The sequence below is a fragment of the Martes martes genome (genome assembly GCF_963455335.1).
Source record: "Martes martes genome assembly, chromosome: 8".
In the NCBI taxonomy this organism is placed as follows: Eukaryota; Metazoa; Chordata; class Mammalia; order Carnivora; family Mustelidae; genus Martes; species Martes martes.
The window spans coordinates 104,110,509-104,129,994 of record NC_137895.1 but is presented as its reverse complement, the minus strand read 5'-3'; the positions used below and the strand labels follow the sequence as shown (position 1 = coordinate 104,129,994).

At 58.1% G+C, this 19,486-nt stretch overlaps 1 protein-coding gene across 2 annotated transcripts in view; it reads left to right on the top strand.

The window, feature by feature from the left end:
• TSPAN9 (tetraspanin 9) overlaps positions 1-18,813 on the top strand; it is a gene marked incomplete at its 5' end in the record, with an annotated part of 192,392 nt that extends 173,579 nt beyond the window's left edge. For both annotated transcript variants that reach the window (XM_080811544.1, XM_080811543.1), the window contains 6 exons: positions 11,327-11,518; positions 11,914-11,988; positions 12,337-12,438; positions 13,057-13,188; positions 13,627-13,710; positions 15,217-18,813. In XM_080811544.1, the coding sequence (XP_080667670.1) occupies positions 11,327-11,518; positions 11,914-11,988; positions 12,337-12,438; positions 13,057-13,188; positions 13,627-13,710; positions 15,217-15,288 (657 nt within the window). In that variant the 3' untranslated portion in view covers positions 15,289-18,813. The remainder of the gene's footprint in view (positions 1-11,326; positions 11,519-11,913; positions 11,989-12,336; positions 12,439-13,056; positions 13,189-13,626; positions 13,711-15,216) is intronic.
• Positions 18,814-19,486: the final 673 nt, after the last annotated feature.

Below are 19,486 nucleotides of genomic sequence, written 5' to 3'. Positions count from 1 at the left end.
GAGATCAGTGAAGTAGGTATATTACCTTGGCTGGACTTTGGCAGCCGCAACCCATGTCCACTCCATACACACACCCCTGCCCGTAGATGGGACATGTCTTCCCCTCTGCTCGCTCCCTGTCCTCGCCCACCTTCTCTGCCCGCCCCCCCACCCCTTTCCATCCAGCCGTGGGATGCTTCCTTCCCTCCCTTGCGGCGGACTCTCTTCCTGGGTCCCTATATTCTTCAGCACTCCCTTCCCACCTCCCTTGACTCAGATCGGCCCAGAAAGTTGTTGAAAGGTTTAACAAAACGAGGTCTTGGATTTTTCTTATAGGAGCCACGGAGAGGTTTCAGCCATAGGATTTGGAATTATATCAAATTGGATTAAAATCCCAGGCCCGCCAGCTCCAGGTGGGCGCTTAGACAAGATCCGTAATCTCCAATCCTTTGTTTTTCCGTGTGCACAGGGGAGGGGAGGGTAACGATAGTAACTTTCTTGTATGGTTTTTGTGGAGAGGGGTTGGCACCGTGCCTGGCAGGTGATGTGGGCTCACTGAATGCCGGCATTCTCATCAGTGCTGTTCCTGTCTTCATCATCGTTGTCATTACCCCTGACACCACTGCGCCACCACTGCCACTGTCCACTGTCACTGACTGTTCTCCTCCTGCCCCTGCCCCCAGGCACAAGCAGGCTTCCGGGCCATGGAGCCTGCTTCTGCACACCGTGCCACAGCCAGCCTGCCTTCCTCCAGATACAGACGTGTGTAGACGACGTCCTTTCTGGCCGATTTGGGATGACCTAGGTCTGTGCAGTGGGGCATGGCGGGTCAGAACACGGTTTCCGGAGCCCGATTTCCTGGGTCCCTTCTCCACCTAACCTCCCTGCACCTCTGTTCTCTCACCTGTAACACCGGGAAGACAAAAATATCCCCGCCCCCACCACTGAGAGGGTTAAATGAGGCCGAAGAGGCAAAGCCCTGGGAACTGCATGGCGCTTGGTCTGTGCTGGAGAACACTCGCGCGTTCCCGTCCCCAGCAGCATGGCGTCGAAGGGCTAATCCAGGGAGGTCAGGGGCAGGGACAAGGAGTGAGGCCTGGCCAGCCCATGGACAGGGCTTTCAGGGGAGGGCCCTGAATCGCGTGCATGTGGACAAGAGCAGTAGGGTGGGCCGTGGTCTCCTGTCCTGCCAGGAGGACGAAGACACGGGCAGGGCCTGGCATGGGGTGGGAGGGGTCTCTGGGGCTCACTTAGGTTGCTGCTGAGACCACATCTGACAGAGGGACGTGACCATCACCAGCCTCTGTCCCCCACAAAGCCTGTCAGAAATGCCAAATCCTGGCATGGGTGGACACGCTCCCATCTGGCGGAGTAAATAATCAGGCTGTGGGCATCAGATCCCTGGAGAGAAGACCAGTCATGTGGCGGCCATGTCCAAGGGTTATAGTGGAAGTGTGCGTGGGTGGCTGTCCTGGGGCCGCAGATGGGCCTGGTGGTCAGCCACGATCTCTCCTGGTATCTGTATGTGTAATTACAGTGTTATTTGCCGAACTTGAGCCGTAGATGGTTATGAAAAGGGCATGCATTTGTCATTGCCGGGGAGCCACCACTCAGGGACATGTTTGCACCGTGTGACTTCTCTTCGCATCTCTGGGGTGGGGCGGGGGGCACCTTTCCTCAAACAGGAGGACGGCACCCACCCCCTTGCCTGTTCTCCAGGATGAGTTATGGTCTCATCTGGGCTCTTTGCCGGGAAAGATGTGATGGGCATTCAAGGGATCCTTGGCCTGTTCCCCTGCATTTTCCAAGGAGTTTGAATAATAGCACAGGACCTTGTATGGTATTTATATTCCAAGGAACAAAGTGCTCGGCAGGCATAATCCTATTCATCCTCTCTGTGTCCCCAAGTGCCGGGGAGCTGCTTTCTCTCTCCGAGGCCTTTAGCAGCAGAGCATCGTCCCCAAATGGCCAGGTGGCCCACCAGAGCTGCGCAGTGCGTGGCTGTCCCCGAGGCCACCGTCCTGAGATGTGGGCGGCTGGTGGTTCTGCCTTCTCCGAGAAGCCCCAGTGGCCACCCGTGTCACTGTGATCCTTGAAGGCTGGTTTCCTAAGCCCATCCCTGCCTCCCACAGCAGCCCCGGCTGCACGTATGCCTCCACGCTTTGATGCTGTCAGAAGTGCCTTTCTCCCCAGATGCACAAAATAAAACAAATGCAGGAAGGAAAAAATATGCTGGTGATTGGAAAATCCTTTCTCCAGACTCCTTTGACAGGCTCTTCTGAGTCCTTGGCGCCTTCCCTCCCAATTTACAGTGACCTTGGGAGTGAAGAGCTTGCCTCTGACTGTGGTCCTGCGTGGGTCTGCCCCAGGCTCGGGGGCTCAGGCCATCACGGCCCCAGGGGTGCAGATAAGGAGAGCTACACCCCAGCACAGACAGCATCCCTTCCTACACTGGCACCCTGTCTGAGTATGGTACTGGGTGCGGGTGGCCTCAGGCTCCAAGCTGTTTCCTGTCAAGTGTTGACAGGTTCCGGAGTTCGGGGAAAAGACATGTCCAAGGGTCATTGCCCTTCCCTCCCCTCCCCCAACTGTCCCAGCAGAGGGCAGTGTGCCAACTGGCTCAGGGAACAGAGCCTCTAGAAGGGACCAAGGACAAAGGACTGTCAGCTTCCCTCTTGGGAAGTTCTTCCCATGCCTGCCCCGTCCCTTTGGCGTTTTAGCCTCCTTCCTCTTGTGTGTTCCGAACGAGGGACATGAAGCAGCTGTGTGTCCTCCCGGGTGTCCTCTGTCTAGGTCCTCAAGCAGATTTCGCTGTCAGGGCCTCCGGCCTCCCGCTCCAGGGCACAATAGGATGGTGGGGTCAGTTGGGCAGCACCGGGCTACAGGTGCTCCTGTGTGAGTTCCTTCTCCCCGGCACCCTCTCTGCATGTTTGGCGGCCAACAAATGGCTGTGATGGCGGTGGGAATCGATGTTTATGGACTGGTGAATGATCGCAGCTGCTTTACGAGGCTGTCTGGGGCTATGTGTCATCTACCGCTCCTCGGCGTCCCAGCCACACATCACTCTGTGGTCCTTCTGGGGGCTGTTCCTCAGGCTTCCTGCCGGCAGCCTCTGGCCCACTTCAGGGCTCCCCTAGGTGCTCCAGGGCTTGTCTCTACCTCCTTTTTTATTTCCCCCTCCCCCTCACCAACTCCCTGCTCGGCTTGAGACGTAGGAAGATGCTGGCACCTGAGGAAGTCAATCTGGGACCTGCTGTCCACCAGAGGCTTTCAGAGGGTTCTGGGGCTGGGATGCGGGGGAGCTGGGCCAGGTGAGCCCTGATGTCCCACGGGCCTTTCTCCCAGACAGAGGAGGAGAGAGGTCGCACGAGACCAGAGTGTAAGGGGGCTGCATTAGGGTAATGCAGCGTGGACTCCCCTTGCTGTCCAGGCATCAGATGAATCAGGGGCTAGGCCCGCTCTCAGCACCCCTGCCCTGGCCTTTGAAACCCAGGGACAGACACAGAGTCTCCCTGCCCCTGGGCGGGTCAGCCTGGAGTCCAGCAGATGCCTTGATTCAAGTGAGCCCCTGGGTGGGACAGATGCCCTTCGTGCTGAGGCTGGGAAGCCCAGACAGATGGGCAGTGCTTCAATAAGGCTGGCCTCCTGCCCTCCCGGGGTCAGAGGACACCGAGCTCTCTGTGCTGCTGGCCGGGGGCCAGGACTGCTGGTGCCTGGACCTTTACCCCAGCCAAGACCTTCAGCAGGGCTGTCCTCAAAGTCTCAAGTGGGATTTCCCTCGTCACAGACTCTGATTGTCGTGTACTTCTTAGAGTTTGGGGGATACAAGCAATACATGAGGTATAGCGATAGGACCCACTCTCAACAGACGGGGGTGGGTATCACGAGCGGGTTACTATGGTCTCAGTGTTTCTACAAAGCTCGCTGGGGAGAAGTGGACTCTGGAAACATCATTGAAGAGCTCTGTGCATCTCCGAGCCTTGCAGCAACAGACAACAGCACCCCTGAAGTTGGGCCGTGTTTAAATGCTCTCTCCTAGAACCATCTGAGAAAATAACCTCATTCTGCGATAATCAAAATGTAACTGGGTTTTAGATATGCAAATGCTTTATGTAATGTTTATTTGGAGGAAGATTCAGCTCAGAAATATGGGTGTGATCTCCCTGTCACCTATGTAAGCTGGTGATATTGGGGGCTGTGAGGTGAAGTTGTGAAGAAATTGGAGGCTTTGAGAGAAAGTGTGGGGTCAGAAAAAGAATGACCCAGGAGTCATGCTGTTTCACTTTAAATTATGCACAAGCTCAGCGTGAGCCAAAACCAGGGGGGGCTGCCCGACAAGTCAGGAGGGCTGTGGCTAGATTACTATAAGTATAGAGCCCAGAGTGTCGGGGGTGAGAGGGGTATCTTTGTACTCTGTGCTGTCCCCTGCATCGCAGGAATCTGACTGCACGTGTGGGACAGGGATGAGACAAAGATGTAAAAGCCGTGGAGTAGTCTTGGGAAGGCATGGTAGATACAGGCCGGCCAATACTTAAAAGCCTGCCACACTTGTGTTTGGTGGGCTGCTTGAGCAAAACTAGGACCGATGTATGTCAGCTCCAAGGAAGTGCATTCTTGAGTTACTAAGAAAGAATTCTTGATGAACCAGAATTGTGCAAAGGTGGGGTTGTGGGTATGGATGGATGTTGAGCGTTGGGACCCTGGTGCGCCAGTGGGGACTGGTCTGCCTGGGGCCAGGAACAGCCTCACATGGAGGCTTGTCACCCAGTGTCCACTTCCCTTCTGTGCTCCATCTTCCTGCCTGCAGGGTGACTTAGGCAAAGACATTGTCTGGCTCCCCCCGCCCCCTGCTGTGGTTATGGCCATGACACTGAATGAGCGGCAGGGCCCCTTGGAAGTAAGGGGTATCAGCAATACAACGACCGCCCCCTCCTGGGGCAGATGTATTTTCCCCGGGATGAAGTTCTTGGCAGGCTGGCTTTTCCCAGGGCCAGGCTGGACCATTACTAGCGGCACGTTAGGCTGTGAAATGAAAGTCGCTCTGGTTTTCTTTTTTATTCTCCACATCCACTAATTTAGTAAATGCCATCAAATGCTGCACTTGGCCGTGGCTCATAGAGAGTGCTGGGGAGTGCTGAGAGCTAGAGTTTGAAAAGCTCCAACAGAGCAGAGGGGGTGAGGTTGGTGGGGTGCTGGGGCTGAGTTGGGGGGCTCTGCAGAGACACGCGAGGCCACAGGGATGAAAACATCCTGGGGGCTTTGAGGAGAAGCGGGGTAGATAAGCAGGTGGCTTACACAGGCAAACGAGGGGCTACGGGGAGTCAGTTGGGAGTAACTTGGGGCACTTGGGGGTTCTAAGAGTAGAGATGAAGAGGTGATAGGGGGGGATTTTATTCAAGTGGATTTGTGTGTCTGGGTCTGGTCCTGTTCCTAGGCTGTGGCCTGCTCAGGCCCTCCCACCCCCTCCTACCCACTCATCCGTCCATCCATCCATCTGTCTGTCCATGGAGCAAATGTTGATGTATTCAAGGCATGTTCCAGGCCCTCCCATGGAAGAGGAATAGATGAACGTGAACCTGGTCCCAGCAGCTGGTGTTTTGTAGGTGGTGGGTGACTAGTCTACACAGAAGGCTTGGCAGGTCCCTGACGGGCTGCCCTGGGGCCAGCCCTGGCACAGGAGGTCACTCTCGGGGCAGGCCACCCCTGTATGGGGGACAGATTGCTGGCAGCTATGAGGGGAAGCAGGGAGTGGCTGTCCGCTGTGCTAAGTCAGGGGTAGAAGCTCAGAAGGGAGGTTGGTTTGAAGGGGAAATTATGGGACTCACCCCCAGAGAAATGGGATGCCCGCATGAAAAATACATAAGGACGTGAGGCAGAAACACGTATTAAAACTACAAATCAATAGGATTCAAAATAAAGAGGAGGAAAAATGCCATGGGGATATTTGGCTAATTACAACAGGCTTAATAAATGAGGCAAGCCTGGAATGCTTGTCCACTGTATGGCCATAGCCTGGCTAGGGCTCAGTTTGCCTGGTGTGCGTCTGGTGGTTGGGCCCATGGGTGACGAGGAAGGTCCTGAGATGGCCCTTGGAAAGGGCCTGAACCTTCTCCTTTCTGCAGTCAACGAAGGGCCGCACAGGAGAGCCCTGTAGGAGGGACACCCAAAGCCATTGCCAGGGATGAGGCTCTGTTCTACGCTTTGGGGAGTTAGCAAGGAACGAAACTGACCCAAGCCCTGCCCTCACGGAGATCAAGGCCTCAGGCAAAGGCAACAGTAGGAGCTTCTTTTCTCACATTTGGATGTGGATTTATTTGGGGTGCGGCATTGAAAACACTTAGAAATGCCCTCAGTTGGGGCAGGGAGCAGGAAGGCTGGTAGTCAGGACGGTCGCTGGGCCTCCCCGGCTGGAGAGGGGTGCTGACCAGGCCTAGGCCGTACCATGTTGGCTGATGACCTTGGGTCGGTTGGTGCTAACCTTGGCTGGATCCTGGTTCCCTGAGTCACCCTGCCTCACCCCAGAGTCTCTTCCTGGCTTGGGTTTGACTGTGGCTTTGTCCTCTTGGCTGAGACAGCCCTCTGGTTTGGAAGGGAATTTTCCCGAAGGCCCCGAGCTAGTTCTCTGACACTGAGTGTTGGCTGTGCCACTGCAGGCCTCGTCTCCTTCCTATGCGGGGCACCTTCCATGTGGGCCCCTCTCCTCCCTCCTCTTCCCTCCCCCATTCCTGCCGCACCCTCCCCAGCCCCTTGCTCTGGCTTCAGAGGTCCGCTTCTTGTCTTCCTGCCTTCCTGCCCAGCAAACCTGTTCTGCCCTCAGTTCCTCGCTCTTGCCCATTGCCACACACCAGACATCGGCCTCTCCCTGCCCCTGCCCCGGTTCTCACCAGCTTCCCAGATGGAGTCTTGTCACCTCTTTACTCCTCTCACGTTTTATTGTCCCTTCCTGAACCAGGATGCTGCTTCAGCCCTGGAAGGGGACACACCGGGCTCTTCCTGTGATGGCTGTCTTCTCGAGGCAGCAGCTGGGGGAGGGCGTCTGGCATGGGGATGGGGCTGGGGCAGGGTTTCTTGGCTTCTCTCCACACTTGGGGCTGGGTAGTTGTTTGTGGTGAGGGGCTCTTTTGGGCATCGTTGTTTGGCAGTAACCCTCGGCTCTCTTCACTCGGATGTCAGCAGGAGCCCCCAACTCCAAGCTGTGCGAACCAGAAATGTCCCCAGACATTGCCAGATATCCCCAGAGGAGCAAAATCGCCCTGGGTTGAGAACCACCAGGCAGGGATGCGATGGCACCGTGTCTCGGGCTTGGATAAGTCCTTGCTGGCAGGGACCTAAGAAGTTCTCTAGTCTAAAGCCCACATTTTAAAGGAAATTGGGCCTCAGAGAGCTAATGAGTTGTAAGGTCACACAGGGGAACCGCCTGATGAAAGCAGCATCTTGGAGAAAGGATTTAGGCTGCTCCGTGCAGGCTGAGCTGAGAAACAGGCCAGAGGCAGGAAGGGGAGTGTGGCTGGGACCTGGACGTGAGGCAGGGGTGGAGACAGTGCCTTCCACCTGTCCGCCCAGGCTCAGTGTGCACTCAGCGTTCTCCTGGAGCGAGGGTCTGGGAGAGGCCCCACACCAAAAACCAGGAATCCAGGTGTGGGCCCAGCCTGGCAGTGGGATGGCTGTATGTCCCCTGTTGCTGTCCTTAACTGTGAAATTAGGGTCTGATTATTTTCTTCCTGCCTGGGGGGTCTGCCCGTGGGTCTGAGAGGGGAGCAGAGGCTTCATCTCAGCAGGAGAGCCCTGAGGGTATGGAAGAGTGGCCATGGGGTTTGCAGGAGGCCCCCCCTTTGCATGGCTGGGGCGTCATTCACTCAGCAGACTTTGCGTGCAATGCCCCCTACACCCCAAGACTGAAGCACAGGCAGTGTATGGGCACTGCCCCACTTGTAGGCAGCAGGGCTCACCTGGGATCCAGCCCAGGGTGTGGTGGGACCTCAGACCGGGAGTGAGAGGGCAGCAGGAATGGGGCCAGAGCCAGAGGCCCTTCTCCTGCGCAGGAAGGAGGCTCCAGGGTGGGGCTTTGGGAAGCTTGTAGACCAAATCAAAGAATGTGGAGCGTGAAGTCAGAGATCTCTTTTGCGAGAGATGACCAGGTCCTGGGAGTTTCTGAGCCGTGAAGGTTTTCCCAGTTAGAGGCCCTTGGACCTCACGGCTGTTCTCCCCAGAAGGGAGAGGGAGAACAGAGGTACAGAGGGGCCTCTGCCCGGCCCACTCCTTGTGGGAGCTGGCTTCCGGGGCAAGATGTGCCGGGAGAACTTTCCAGGGCCAGGGAGGGTCCTTGGGGGCCCCAGAGTCCCCACGGTGGGGCAGTAGCTGTGTCCTGCATCTCCAGGGGTCCCAAAGCCAGTCCCTTTAGCAGGCTCCTCAACCCCTGGGGAGTGACCTGGCAGCCGTGGGCTTTCCTCTCAATCATCCCAGTCTCTGGCTTTTCGAGCCATAAATCTTCAGCATGAAAATCATGAATTTCCATGGTATGATTAATGAAACAAAAATTGAGTCGGCAGTATAGAAACTGACCAGACTGAAAAAAGTCCCTATGAGAAGTTGGAGGACCATTTCAGAGCTTCTGACCCGGCCTGGAGCGCCACCTAGTGGTCACAGGGGTGGTGGCACCCACCCCCTGGAAAGCTCTGTGGATGCCCATTGATTGGGGGGATGCCCACACCTTGGGAGCCTTGACGTAGTCCCATTGGGACTGCTCCCAGGTACAGGGGCCACAGGAGCCCTCCACAGCGTGGGTGGGCAACCCAGGAAGCTGCTCCACTCAGTGCCACTCCTCCCCGCTGCTTGAGTCATCTCTGCTTTAGGAATGCATGGGAATACCCCCACTTCTTTCGTCATGCCCCAGTCTGGATCAACTTTCTGGTTCTTCATCTGTGAAAATCCTACTCATCTTTTAAAGCCCAGCAAGTCCTGTCAAGCCTGCCTTGTACTGCTGCTCACCAGTCCTCCAGAGCCACCTGGTAGAGGTCACCACCAGCCTGTGCCTAATCTCTGCCATGGCCTCCTGATTGCTCCCCTGGCTTTCCCCATTGCCCCCCTCCCCCGGGGTCCATCCCTGAACAGCAGCCAGAGTCATCTGTCGGAAACATACATCATGTCACTCTCCAGCCCTCGTGCCTTCCCAGCATGCTAAGAACACCACTCGCCTTGTCTTTACTGATGCCTGCAAGATCTCACCCCACCTGTCCCCTGCCACCCCACCTCCTGGTCCCCTACCACGTGTCACCCCCTTTACTCCCTTGCAGCCACAGGGGCTACTTCCCGCTCCCGGGGAGGGCCAGCCTTCTTCCCAACTCAGGGCTTTTGCACGTGCTTTTCCCTCTATCTAGAACATTCTTCCACCATGTCCCCTCTTCATTTTGGCCCTTAAAAATAAATGCCACCTTTCTTAGAGGACTTCTGTGACTACTCTGTCCCCTGAGACTTTCTAACTCCTTGACATCCTTATTTTTCTTCATGGCACCGCCTGAAATCATGTTACTTGTTTGCTTTTCGACCATCATGTCCCCTATAAGAAGAGCCTGCTCATTGGAGTGGGGGGGGCGGTTTGCCTGTGCTGCTTATTCCTGCCCACCCCCCAGCACTCAGAACAGGCCTTGGCACTTGCTAAATGGGGGCTCAGTTTGGGTGTGTGGACTGAAAGAGGGAAGAAAATGCCGCCTCCTCTGGGCAGCCTCTCCCCCCACCACCCGCTAACCTTCCCCGCACGCATGTGAGAACCGCTGTCTGTCCACTCACGGGCTGCCTTGTCTTCCCTGGTCCTTCGGGGTCTCTCTCTGGAGCTAGAGCAGCTTGAGAACAGGGTTGCGCTCGATTTTTGGGGTCACAGCGTAACTCCTGGCACCCAGGAGCTACTTGGTCAGTGCCTTCCTGACATCAGCACCTGGTGCTGGCAACCCACTTCCCAGGCTTTCTCCCCTTTAAATTCTCACAGCGGGGCACCTGGGTGGCTCAGTGGGTTAAGCCTCTGCCTTCGGCTCAGGTCATGATCTCAGGGTCCTGGGATCGAGCCCCCCATCGGGCTCTCTGCTCAGCGGGGAGCCTACTTCCTCCTCTCTCTCTGCCTGCCTCTCTACCTACTTGTGATCTCTGTCTGTCAAATAAATAAATAAAATCTTTAACAAATAAATAAATAAATAAATAAATAAATAAATAAATAAATTCTCACAGCAATCCTGGAGGCAGGCGATTGTATGTATGCTCTTTGGGCCTACAAGGAGTTTGCAAGGTCGCACCAGGCCGGGGGGTCAGATCCCTGTTTGTGCCCTACCCCCCAGGTCCTTGCATGTCTGCTTTCCCCCCGCCTGGAACATTCTCGTCCCCCACCTGCTCCAAGTCCGCCTGTCCTTTGGGGACTGATTGCCTCCTCCAGCCGGACATTACCGGCCAGAGCAGAGTCCCAGGAAGGCAGGGCTCTGAAGAGGTTGTAGCTCTGCTGGCTCAGGGGGCAGCAGGCTGCAGGTACTCAGTAAATGTGGGCCGGCTGATGGATGGGCTCCTCAGACTCCGCATACTTCCTCGGAGCTGCCGTGGGGAGGTGGGGTGTGGGTTGGCTCTGTGGAGCATAGAATCAGGCAGCTGTGGAGACTCGCAACCAGTGAAAGCAAAGTGTCCCCAGGTGAAGCCAGTGGCGTCGCAGCCCCAGGGGTGCCATGGAGAGAGCCAATTCTCCGGCTCACGTGGATGGCCGGCCGAGGCAGTGATGGGTTTGCATTGCCTATGTGTCGGCCAGCCCGATGGGTCCCCTTCTCCTCCATCTGTGGGAAACCTGTTCTTCAGGCTCCTGAGAACAGCGGGCCTGTGGCCCTTGTGGACAGGCCAGCGGGACACAGGTGCCTGGGGGTCTGACTCTGAGCTTTCCCCCTGGTCTTGACTCTCTTTCCCTGCCCGCTGTGCCCCACCTCCCAGACTCCCTCTTGAATGCTGGGGCCTCTCCTCTGACAAGTGGAATAACCGTAACCCCCTGTGTGTGTCTGGGACCCTCCGTAGTTGTTACAGGATTTTGCCTGTGTCTTTTAAAATCAGATCCCCAGAGTGATTTAAAATCGGATCCCCAGAGTGACCGTAGGAGGTTTGTGTTGTGCTGTTTGCCGGGCAGGAAAACTGAGACATGGAGAGGCTGAGGGCTTGTCTGGGTCTCACAGCTGATGTGGCACAGGCCCGTGGCCCTATCTGACCTATAGCCCTGTTCTCCCCGTTTCCCAGTCTCAGAGTTGGGGCGTGGGGCCTTGCAAACTTCGGGGTCCATGGGGATGAACCCCTAAGCAGTGCTGATCTAATGGCTCTCCTTTCTCTACAGCTCTGTGGCTGTGGGCTGCTTGGCGTGGGCATTTGGCTCTCCGTGTCCCAAGGCAACTTTGCCACCTTCTCCCCCAGCTTCCCTTCGCTGTCTGCAGCCAACCTAGTCATCGCCATCGGCACCATTGTCATGGTAACAGGCTTCCTCGGCTGCCTGGGGGCCATCAAGGAAAACAAGTGCCTCCTCCTTAGTGTAAGTTGGACCCCAGATCCCTCCAGCCCCTTGAACTCTGATATCCCTGCATTTGGGCCACTGAGATGGGCAGCTCCTGGGACTACCATCAGCCTCCTGGATGCCCAGCCTGAGCCCCAGGAAATTGTTTCAAGAGTGTTCCTTGCCTGACCACGCCCCTCATCCTCATGATTGGGTGTCCCTGCCCTACTTGTCCCTCCCACTCTTTGATTGGCTGTCTCCTGTATCTCCCTCCCTTACCTCTCTGGGATTCCACAGAAGTAGCTGGCCTCTCCCACACCTGGGAAGCCCAGTCTAGGGGCCACTTGTCCCCTGCCCCTCTGCCATCCTGGTGTGCACCCCGTCCCCGGCCATGGCCACTACGATGTGCCCACACCTAGGCTTTCTCTTTCCAGTTTTTCATCGTCCTGTTGATCATCCTCCTAGCAGAGCTGATCTTGCTTATTCTCTTCTTTGTCTACATGGACAAGGTGAGCCTTATGAGAGGGGAGGAGGCATATGGGCGGTGGGGTGGGGACAGGGCCAGCCAGAGGAGAAGCACTGACAAGGAGGACCTCTGAGGAAGGGAGGAGGGAGAACGGAACCAGGGGAGCTAGGAGAGGCCCCGATGAAAGGTTTGGTGGGGGCAGTGTGGGGAAGGTGTTTGAGGGGGGCATGGGTGGCTTATTACCTGTGTAGTCTTGGGAAATAGAATCCTCTGAATTATTGGCCATGCACTGTCTCTGGCATTAGTGAGTTCCCCACTACTGGGAGCATTCAAGCATAGTTGTGTTGACCCCTTGGAGGAGGGATTCAGGTGTCTGCCCTCAACCTGACAGGTGAATGAGAATGCCAGGAAGGACCTGAAAGAGGGTCTGCTGCTGTACAACACAGAGAACAACGTGGGGCTGAAGAACGCCTGGAACATCATCCAGGCCGAGGTGAGGGGCCAGCCGGGAGGAGGGGGGCGGGGCCTCAGACTACCCAGGGGGCCTGGAGAGCTGCTGGGACTCACCATACAGGGAATGCCTCTGGAGAGGGGCAGCAGGGGAGTGAAGGAGGGTGAGCGGGATCTGGACACAGGAGTGTGTGCCTTAAATGGGTACGGGGAACTAGGGAGGACAGATCATCTTTATTTCAGCAACAGGGATGCCTCCCTGATCGTGGGTCAGGCAAGAAGGTCCCTATTCTAAGAGGAAAACAAGTCCGTGCAGCCCAGAGCTCCATAGCAAGCCCTGGATTGCGGGCGGGGGGGTGGGCAGCAGCTGGCTTGGGACTGTCCCCAAAGCAGAGCAGGTGGGGTGGGGCGGGTGAGCAGAGGGCTGAGCGCTCCTGGTTGGGGGGTCGGTGCCCAGCTCAGAGAGGCAGGTGGGCATCACCTTCTCTGTGCTCTGGCCTCCAGGGAGGGGCTGTGGCTTCCCTTTTAGGGTGAGAGGGATGCCCTTGTCTCCTCTGCTGACCTGCAGAGAGGCAGCTTTTGTGGGTTGGCTTGGGGGAATGGGAAGGCAGAGGGGGACAGCGGGCTGCGGGCACCTGACTCCATGGGCTCGCACCCCCAGATGCGCTGCTGCGGCGTCACCGACTACACGGACTGGTACCCAGTGCTGGGGGAGAACATGGTTCCCGACCGCTGCTGCATGGAGAACTCCCAGGGCTGCGGGCGCAACACCACCACCCCTCTGTGGAGAACGGTGAGGCTGGACACCGCTGCCTCCGGGCCTCCTCCCAGAAGCCGGGTTGTGGGACGGTGTGGCCAGAGGACACCCGGGGTGGGGGGCACTGGGGACTCCCAAGAAGTTGGCTTAACAGAGGTGGGGTTGGGGACACACAGGACTGAAGCCAAAAGGCAGGTGGATCTTCGGGCGGGGGGTTGGACCCACAGCTGGGAGTGTCAGAAGGTGGGGGTTGAAGGGGGTCTGAGGGTGTGCAGTGTGGCCTTGTAGGTGGAACCCTGGGCGGGGAGGGGTGGGCCAGCTCCAGGGTGGGAGGACGAGGGCTGAGAGACAGGAAGGGACAGGAGGAAAGGGCAAGGGCAGGGGCAGGAGGGGAAGTGAGGTGGGGGCTGGGCAGGGGTGGGTAGTCACTGTCCTGTCCCGCCACTGCCTTAACCTGCGGTCCCTGCTCCCCAGGGCTGCTATGAAAAAGTAAAGATGTGGTTTGATGACAACAAGCACGTGCTCGGCACGGTGGGGATGTGCATCCTTATCATGCAGGTAAGAGGGCGGGCTGGAGCCAAGCCCCACGCACTCCACACCCCCCCACACCCCTGCATGCACCCCCACACCCCTACACGCACATACCCCCATGCACCCGCACCCCCCATGCACCGCACAGAGCCCCCACACCCCTACATGCACACTCCACACCCCTACATGCATACCCCCATGCACCCTATACATCCCACACACACATTCCCACTCCCCCCCACATCCCTACACGCACCCCACACTCCCCCCACACACCCCTACATGCATCCTCCCACGCACCCCTCCTACACTCCCCCACACACATCCCTACACATACTCCCCATACCCTCCTTGCATGTTCCCGCTCTGCTGCATCCAGAGCCCTTCCCATTCACTGCCTGTCCCAAACCAGCAGGCACAGCGGGGCCCAGCTTCCTTTGCATTCCCTCCAAGTCTTGGGCCTGGTGTCAGAGTTGCATGAAAGCCCTGGGTGGGTTTGCTTGAGAACATGCCTGCCCTCCTGAAAGCGGCGTCCCCAGGTAACAGGTCTGAGCACAGGCTCAGTGCTCCATGGGCAGCCATCCTGGCCATGTCGCCTGTGAGATGTGCAGGAGCTGGGCGGGCTACCTTGCTTCTTTGCCTTAGTTTCCGCTTCAGTATAATGGGCGTGGTCGTCATGCCACCTCTTAGCATTCAGTGGTCGAGCAGGACCAGGTGGCTGGGAAGAGCTCCAGCCCAGACACTAGAGAGGAACGAGGAGGGAAAGCCTGCCTCCCTTCCTGAAGATGACGCCAGTGTGGGGGAAGGGGAGGCCAGAGCCCTCTGACCTTTCTGGGACGAGCCTTTCCTGGCTCCCTCCTCTGTATGGCTCCAGCCATTTCTGAATGGCTCCTCCACACAGGAGGCTTCAGTGCCCAATTCCCCTCGGAGCCTGGAACTTGGCTGGCCAGTCCGTGCGAAGGTGGCTGACCTGCAGGAAGTGATCTTTCTTGCTCTCAACTCTCGGGCCTGCAGGTCTGACCACATCCGATTTACGGAAGAGCCTTCAGGCTCAGCAGACGAGCCCGCGGCCGTCCTCGCGGCACTTTGAGAGGACACGTGCGCACGGGGGCGAGCCTCCATTCAGCACTGGGACCGGGGTGCCCCTCGGCTGCCTGTGACCACGCCTGGAGCCGGACCAGCCAGGGTCTCCTCCAGTTAGGCCCCGACACCGGGAGCGCCGGCGACTCGGCATGGCCTTACTGTTCTTGCCACCTTCCCGTCTGCCGCCTCAGTTCCTCTGTAGCTACCACTTAGGACACGTCCTTTGTGTGTCTGGTCCTCACCACAGCCCTCGGCAGTAGCCCAATTTCCGAGCCTCGGAGGAGTGTGTGACATTCCGTGCCGGCGGCTCTGAGGGGCTGAGCTCCTGGTTGCACAGCCTCCTGCCGCTGGCAGTCCTTAGGCCCACAGGCGGTCGTCCCCGCTCACTCCGGTGCCGCGCAGACCCCCGCTGCAGGCTCCCGTTCCAGGCCCTCTCCCCATGTCTTTCAGATTCTGGGCATGGCCTTCTCCATGACCCTCTTCCAGCACATCCACCGGACTGGTAAGAAGTACGACGCCTGAGCCGGCTGGCTGGGAACGCCCTGGCCCCCCAACACGGACACTGTGCCCGGGAAGAAGATTTGAGCTTTGTGTTGCCTGCCCGCGCTCTCCAGACTGCTGACCCCTGCACCCACCTCCCCAGCCCGCCCGCCCCCAGCCCACCCCGCCTCAGCCTTCTTGGTGGGTGGAGGGCCAGGGAGGAGGAGGCGTGGAGGAGGCGCACACAGACCTTGGGGTGCTGGAGGCGCCTGGATTCCCGCATCTGTGTATTTGCCAAAGAAGACAGGGTGGGCCGGGTTCGTGCTCCTGGAGCCCCCCAGCACGGATGCGTTTCTGCCCCTGCCCTTCCTCACCCTGCCACTTTGTCCCCGTGGGGGTGGGGAGCAGAGAGCTCCCTCCTGGTGGAGAGACTGCCCAGCGGGGGCCACTGGCGTCCACGGCCACCCCCCCACCCCGGGGTGAGAGCTTGTGGGGGCGGGGTCTGACAGCCTCTGGGCAAGGCCCCTGGGAGCATCTTGCCTGGGCTTTTTATACCTTACAGTGTAACTTTTTTATTTTATTTTACTCTGATTATGATTATTCAGGAGTATTATCTCTCAGATAAGTTTAGGGTTAGCTTTCTGATTTGTAACTTTTTACTGTGTTGATTTCTGTAATGGTTTGATTTTTTTTTTTTTTTCCCTGAGGGTAGGGGACAGGTGGGGAGAGAGGATGTCCATCAGGTTTCAGTCAGGACAAACCGCTGTGCCACGCTCAGGAGGCCCTGCGGTGAGATGCGCCGGGGCCAGGCTCAGGACGCACTGAGCAGGAGGGACAGTGGGCGGGGCGGTGGGGGCCCGACGTCCGTGTCCCAGGGGCCTGGGAGAGGCGCATGCACGGAGGGGCAACCTGTGCAGGGTTGAGGCGTTTGCTGATGCCAGCACCCGCGGTCAGGGCAGTTAGGGGTCCTCTCGGGGGCTGGTGCAGTGCTTTACCAGGAACGTGGCCAGGGCTCTTGTGGGTCCTTATTCTTCGTGGATGAGCAGTCTTTCTTGTTTCCCTTCTTCCTTCCTCCTGCCCTCTGCTGGCGAGGGAGGCTCCCCCTTCCACCCCATGCGGGCATTCCCGCGACAGGTTCTGCAGACCCCAGTTACTTTCACAGACATTCCTGCTAGAAACTCTGAGACAAATACCTCTCTAGTTCAAATGCTGCTCACTTTCTCACATTGCTTCTGGAAGGGGAAGCAGTCCTTATGTTTTGCTGCTCAGACAGGGGGAGAGGACCCGTGACCATCAGAAGGGGAAGGTGCAGCTGGGGCCCTCGATCATTCCAGCCACATTCACTGGGCAGCAGAGTCCCTGCTGAAGGGGTAGGGGGAAGATGGCCATGGGGCCCCAGGACCCCCATTCTCTTCCTTGGGGGTTCACTGATGGCGGAGTGGTAGCAGTCATGTCCTCCAGGGCCCCCGGGAGAAGCCCAGAGAAGTCAGACTGGGTCTTGCTACAGCTGCAGGAGGAAGCAAGCAGCCTGTGTCCGGGAAGAGGAGCTGAACAGGCAGGGTAGGGGGTCTGATTGCCACCGGGGCCCCCATAGGACTTAACGCTGGCCTGAGGGAGTGTTTTTGTAGTTAAAAAAAAAAATAAAGTCAAGAATTCACATGACTGAGCTCGAAAGGCTATCCACTAGCCAGCTAGGGTTGGTGCCCTTCCTGGATGGGGCCTCGTGTGGGGCAGCTGCCTCTTTCCTGCCCCATTTGGCTCAGTCCCTCAGTTTCCCACCAAGCCCACGTCTTCCCTCCAACCTCCACTTGTCTTTTCCAAAAGCTGAGGCCTGGCCCCCTACCCCCCACAGCCAGCAACGCCTCCACTCGCCTAAGTAAAATGCAATCGGGACCAGAAGTACAGAACTTTTGGTATGTTCAGGATTCCAGATTTTGGGGGATGGGGTGTGGAGAGTAAGGTGGTCTCAGAGAGTCAGGCAGAGTAAAGACCACCCCCCGCCCCACCCCGAGACAGGCGCAGAGGTGTCCCTGGGGAAGGTAGGGAGGTGGGTCCTTGGGTGGAGGATGGGGCACGCACACATGCGAGCCCGACTGCCTCCCAGGTCTTCCGGCGCTGCTATGTTCCTGGTTAGGAGATGCAGCTGCAGCCCCGGGGCCTCCCTGCTGCAGGGCTCAGGACAGACATGCCACCACACCACTGCAGACTGGACAGACTGGCAAACGAGCCCCGGAGTCACCGGGTGGGACTCGGTGCATAAGGACTGTGTGCTTGGTGGTGGGGTGGGACGGGGCCGGTTCATTCACGCCTATCAGTGCAATGTCAGTTTTTGTTCAAATCCACAGCAAAATCCTAACACCTATGGGCAGGGGATGTGTATAGCCTCCCTGGCAATCTTATGTTTCTGGAGCTTCGGGGTTGTCTTCTGGCCTCAGAGCCTCGGCTGCGGTCCCCCTCTCCCCTCCAGTGTCCCCTCCCACCCCTCACCTGTCTGTCCTCTTCATCCACAGTCTCCAGACTGCTTTCCAGCCTCACCCCATGCTGGGCTGTGTAGGCATTCAACTGAGTCGCCCCTGGCTGGAAGGCACGAGTAGCAAGGGGTGCTCTTCCAAGCCCCTAGCCCTTCCTGCTGGGTGGGACACAGCCCACGGAAGGCAACGTTGCATGATGTCTGTGTGGTGGCCTTCTCAGTTTCTCCCTGTTGGGGCAGGGTTCCCTGAACGGACCCTCTCACTTGGGGGTTCCCTTGCCAAAGTCCAAGTGAGTTCAGTCAGCTCTGATGCAGGCAGGTTATAGATTCGACTTAGAAGGTCAAGGTTCTATAGTCAGCTTCAAGGGAGTGTGGGCCGGAGACTTGGCCTTTTCCTGCAGCCATCTTCCAGAGGACGTGGGCGAACAGGGACTGAGAATTACCCTTGGGGGTTGCTGGAGCAGGTGTTGGGGGCCCGTCTCCACCTCCACGCCCCAGCTGGAGCATAGTCACCCCCTCTCTCCACCAGCATGGGCCTGCATCTGGGGCTTTCACCCCAGGGAGGTGGCTGACCCCACCCCAGACCCCCATGCGGATGTTATGGTGTCACGTGGACCCAGGTGGCCATCCCTCCTTGCTTTGGTGGCCCCAAAGCAGTCCAGATGGCTGGAAATGACTGTCCCCACCTCTGCAGCCCCCTGCCCACCCACACTGGTGGAGGTGCTAGCTAACAGGGCCCTGGTGTAGGGCGGGAGCTGGGTGCCTGGAGCCCCCCACTTTGTCCCTCCACCCTCCCGCATCCGGCTTCCCAGGGCCCTGGCCTCCCATCTCGCTCCTCTGCACCTCCATGAGGCCTGGTCCCTTCCGGGCCCCTGAGGGCTAGAGCCGGGGGCTCATGCCCACACCCTGCCCCCCAGCCCGGGGATCGAGGGGAACTGGAGGGAGGGAGAGCTGGCCCAGCTCGCTTGCTGGGTTCAGATGCACTTTCCTGCTTGAGATGCCCTGTCTGTGCGCTCCCTTCATCCTGGTCCTGGCTTTCTTGAACACCATGTTTTTAGCATGTTTTTAAATAAAAACTGATAACGTGTCAAAAGCACAAACAGGCGGTCTCCTGGTGGGGTGTTTGCGTTCGTGTGGCCACAATGGTGCCTGGACTTGTGGTGGCTGGGGCGAGGGACACAGACGCAGGTCAGGCACCGGCCCTACTATTTGCTCAGGACACCCCACAGCAAGGACTTTCTCTCCCCTTCTCAGGCCCAGGTTCCAGGCCTGCTGGGCACAGTGGGGCTCAGTCCCCTCCGGGGTGCCCCTTTGCCCGGTGACTGAGTGCAGGCCTGTCCGGGGACCAGTCCCAGAGGCCCAAGCTCTCAGCAGGAGAGGTCAGCTCCCCCCTTGGTGTCTGTCACTGGTCACACGCTGCCCGGCTTGCAGGAAGATCCACAAGTGTGTTGGGGGAGGGGCAAGGAGTAGGTCATTCATGGCTTCCCTGAGGGGCAGGGGTCATCGGTTTTAGGTACAAACTCTCCCCAGTCCCTCTGATGTTCCTGAGGTCCATTTGAGCCTGAATGTCTTCCAGGAGTGGTGAGAACTTACAGCATAACTTGGCCCAGGCTGTGCTGTCTTAGGTGGGGGCTCTGAGACAGTCTCAAAGGAGGCACAGGAATAGCAGGTCAGGAGTCGCCAGACAAGAGGTGGGACCCCAAGGTAGAGTGGCCCCGGCTGAAAGCTGGGGACCCAGGAGAGTAATCTGGAAGGGAAGTCGGTACCTGG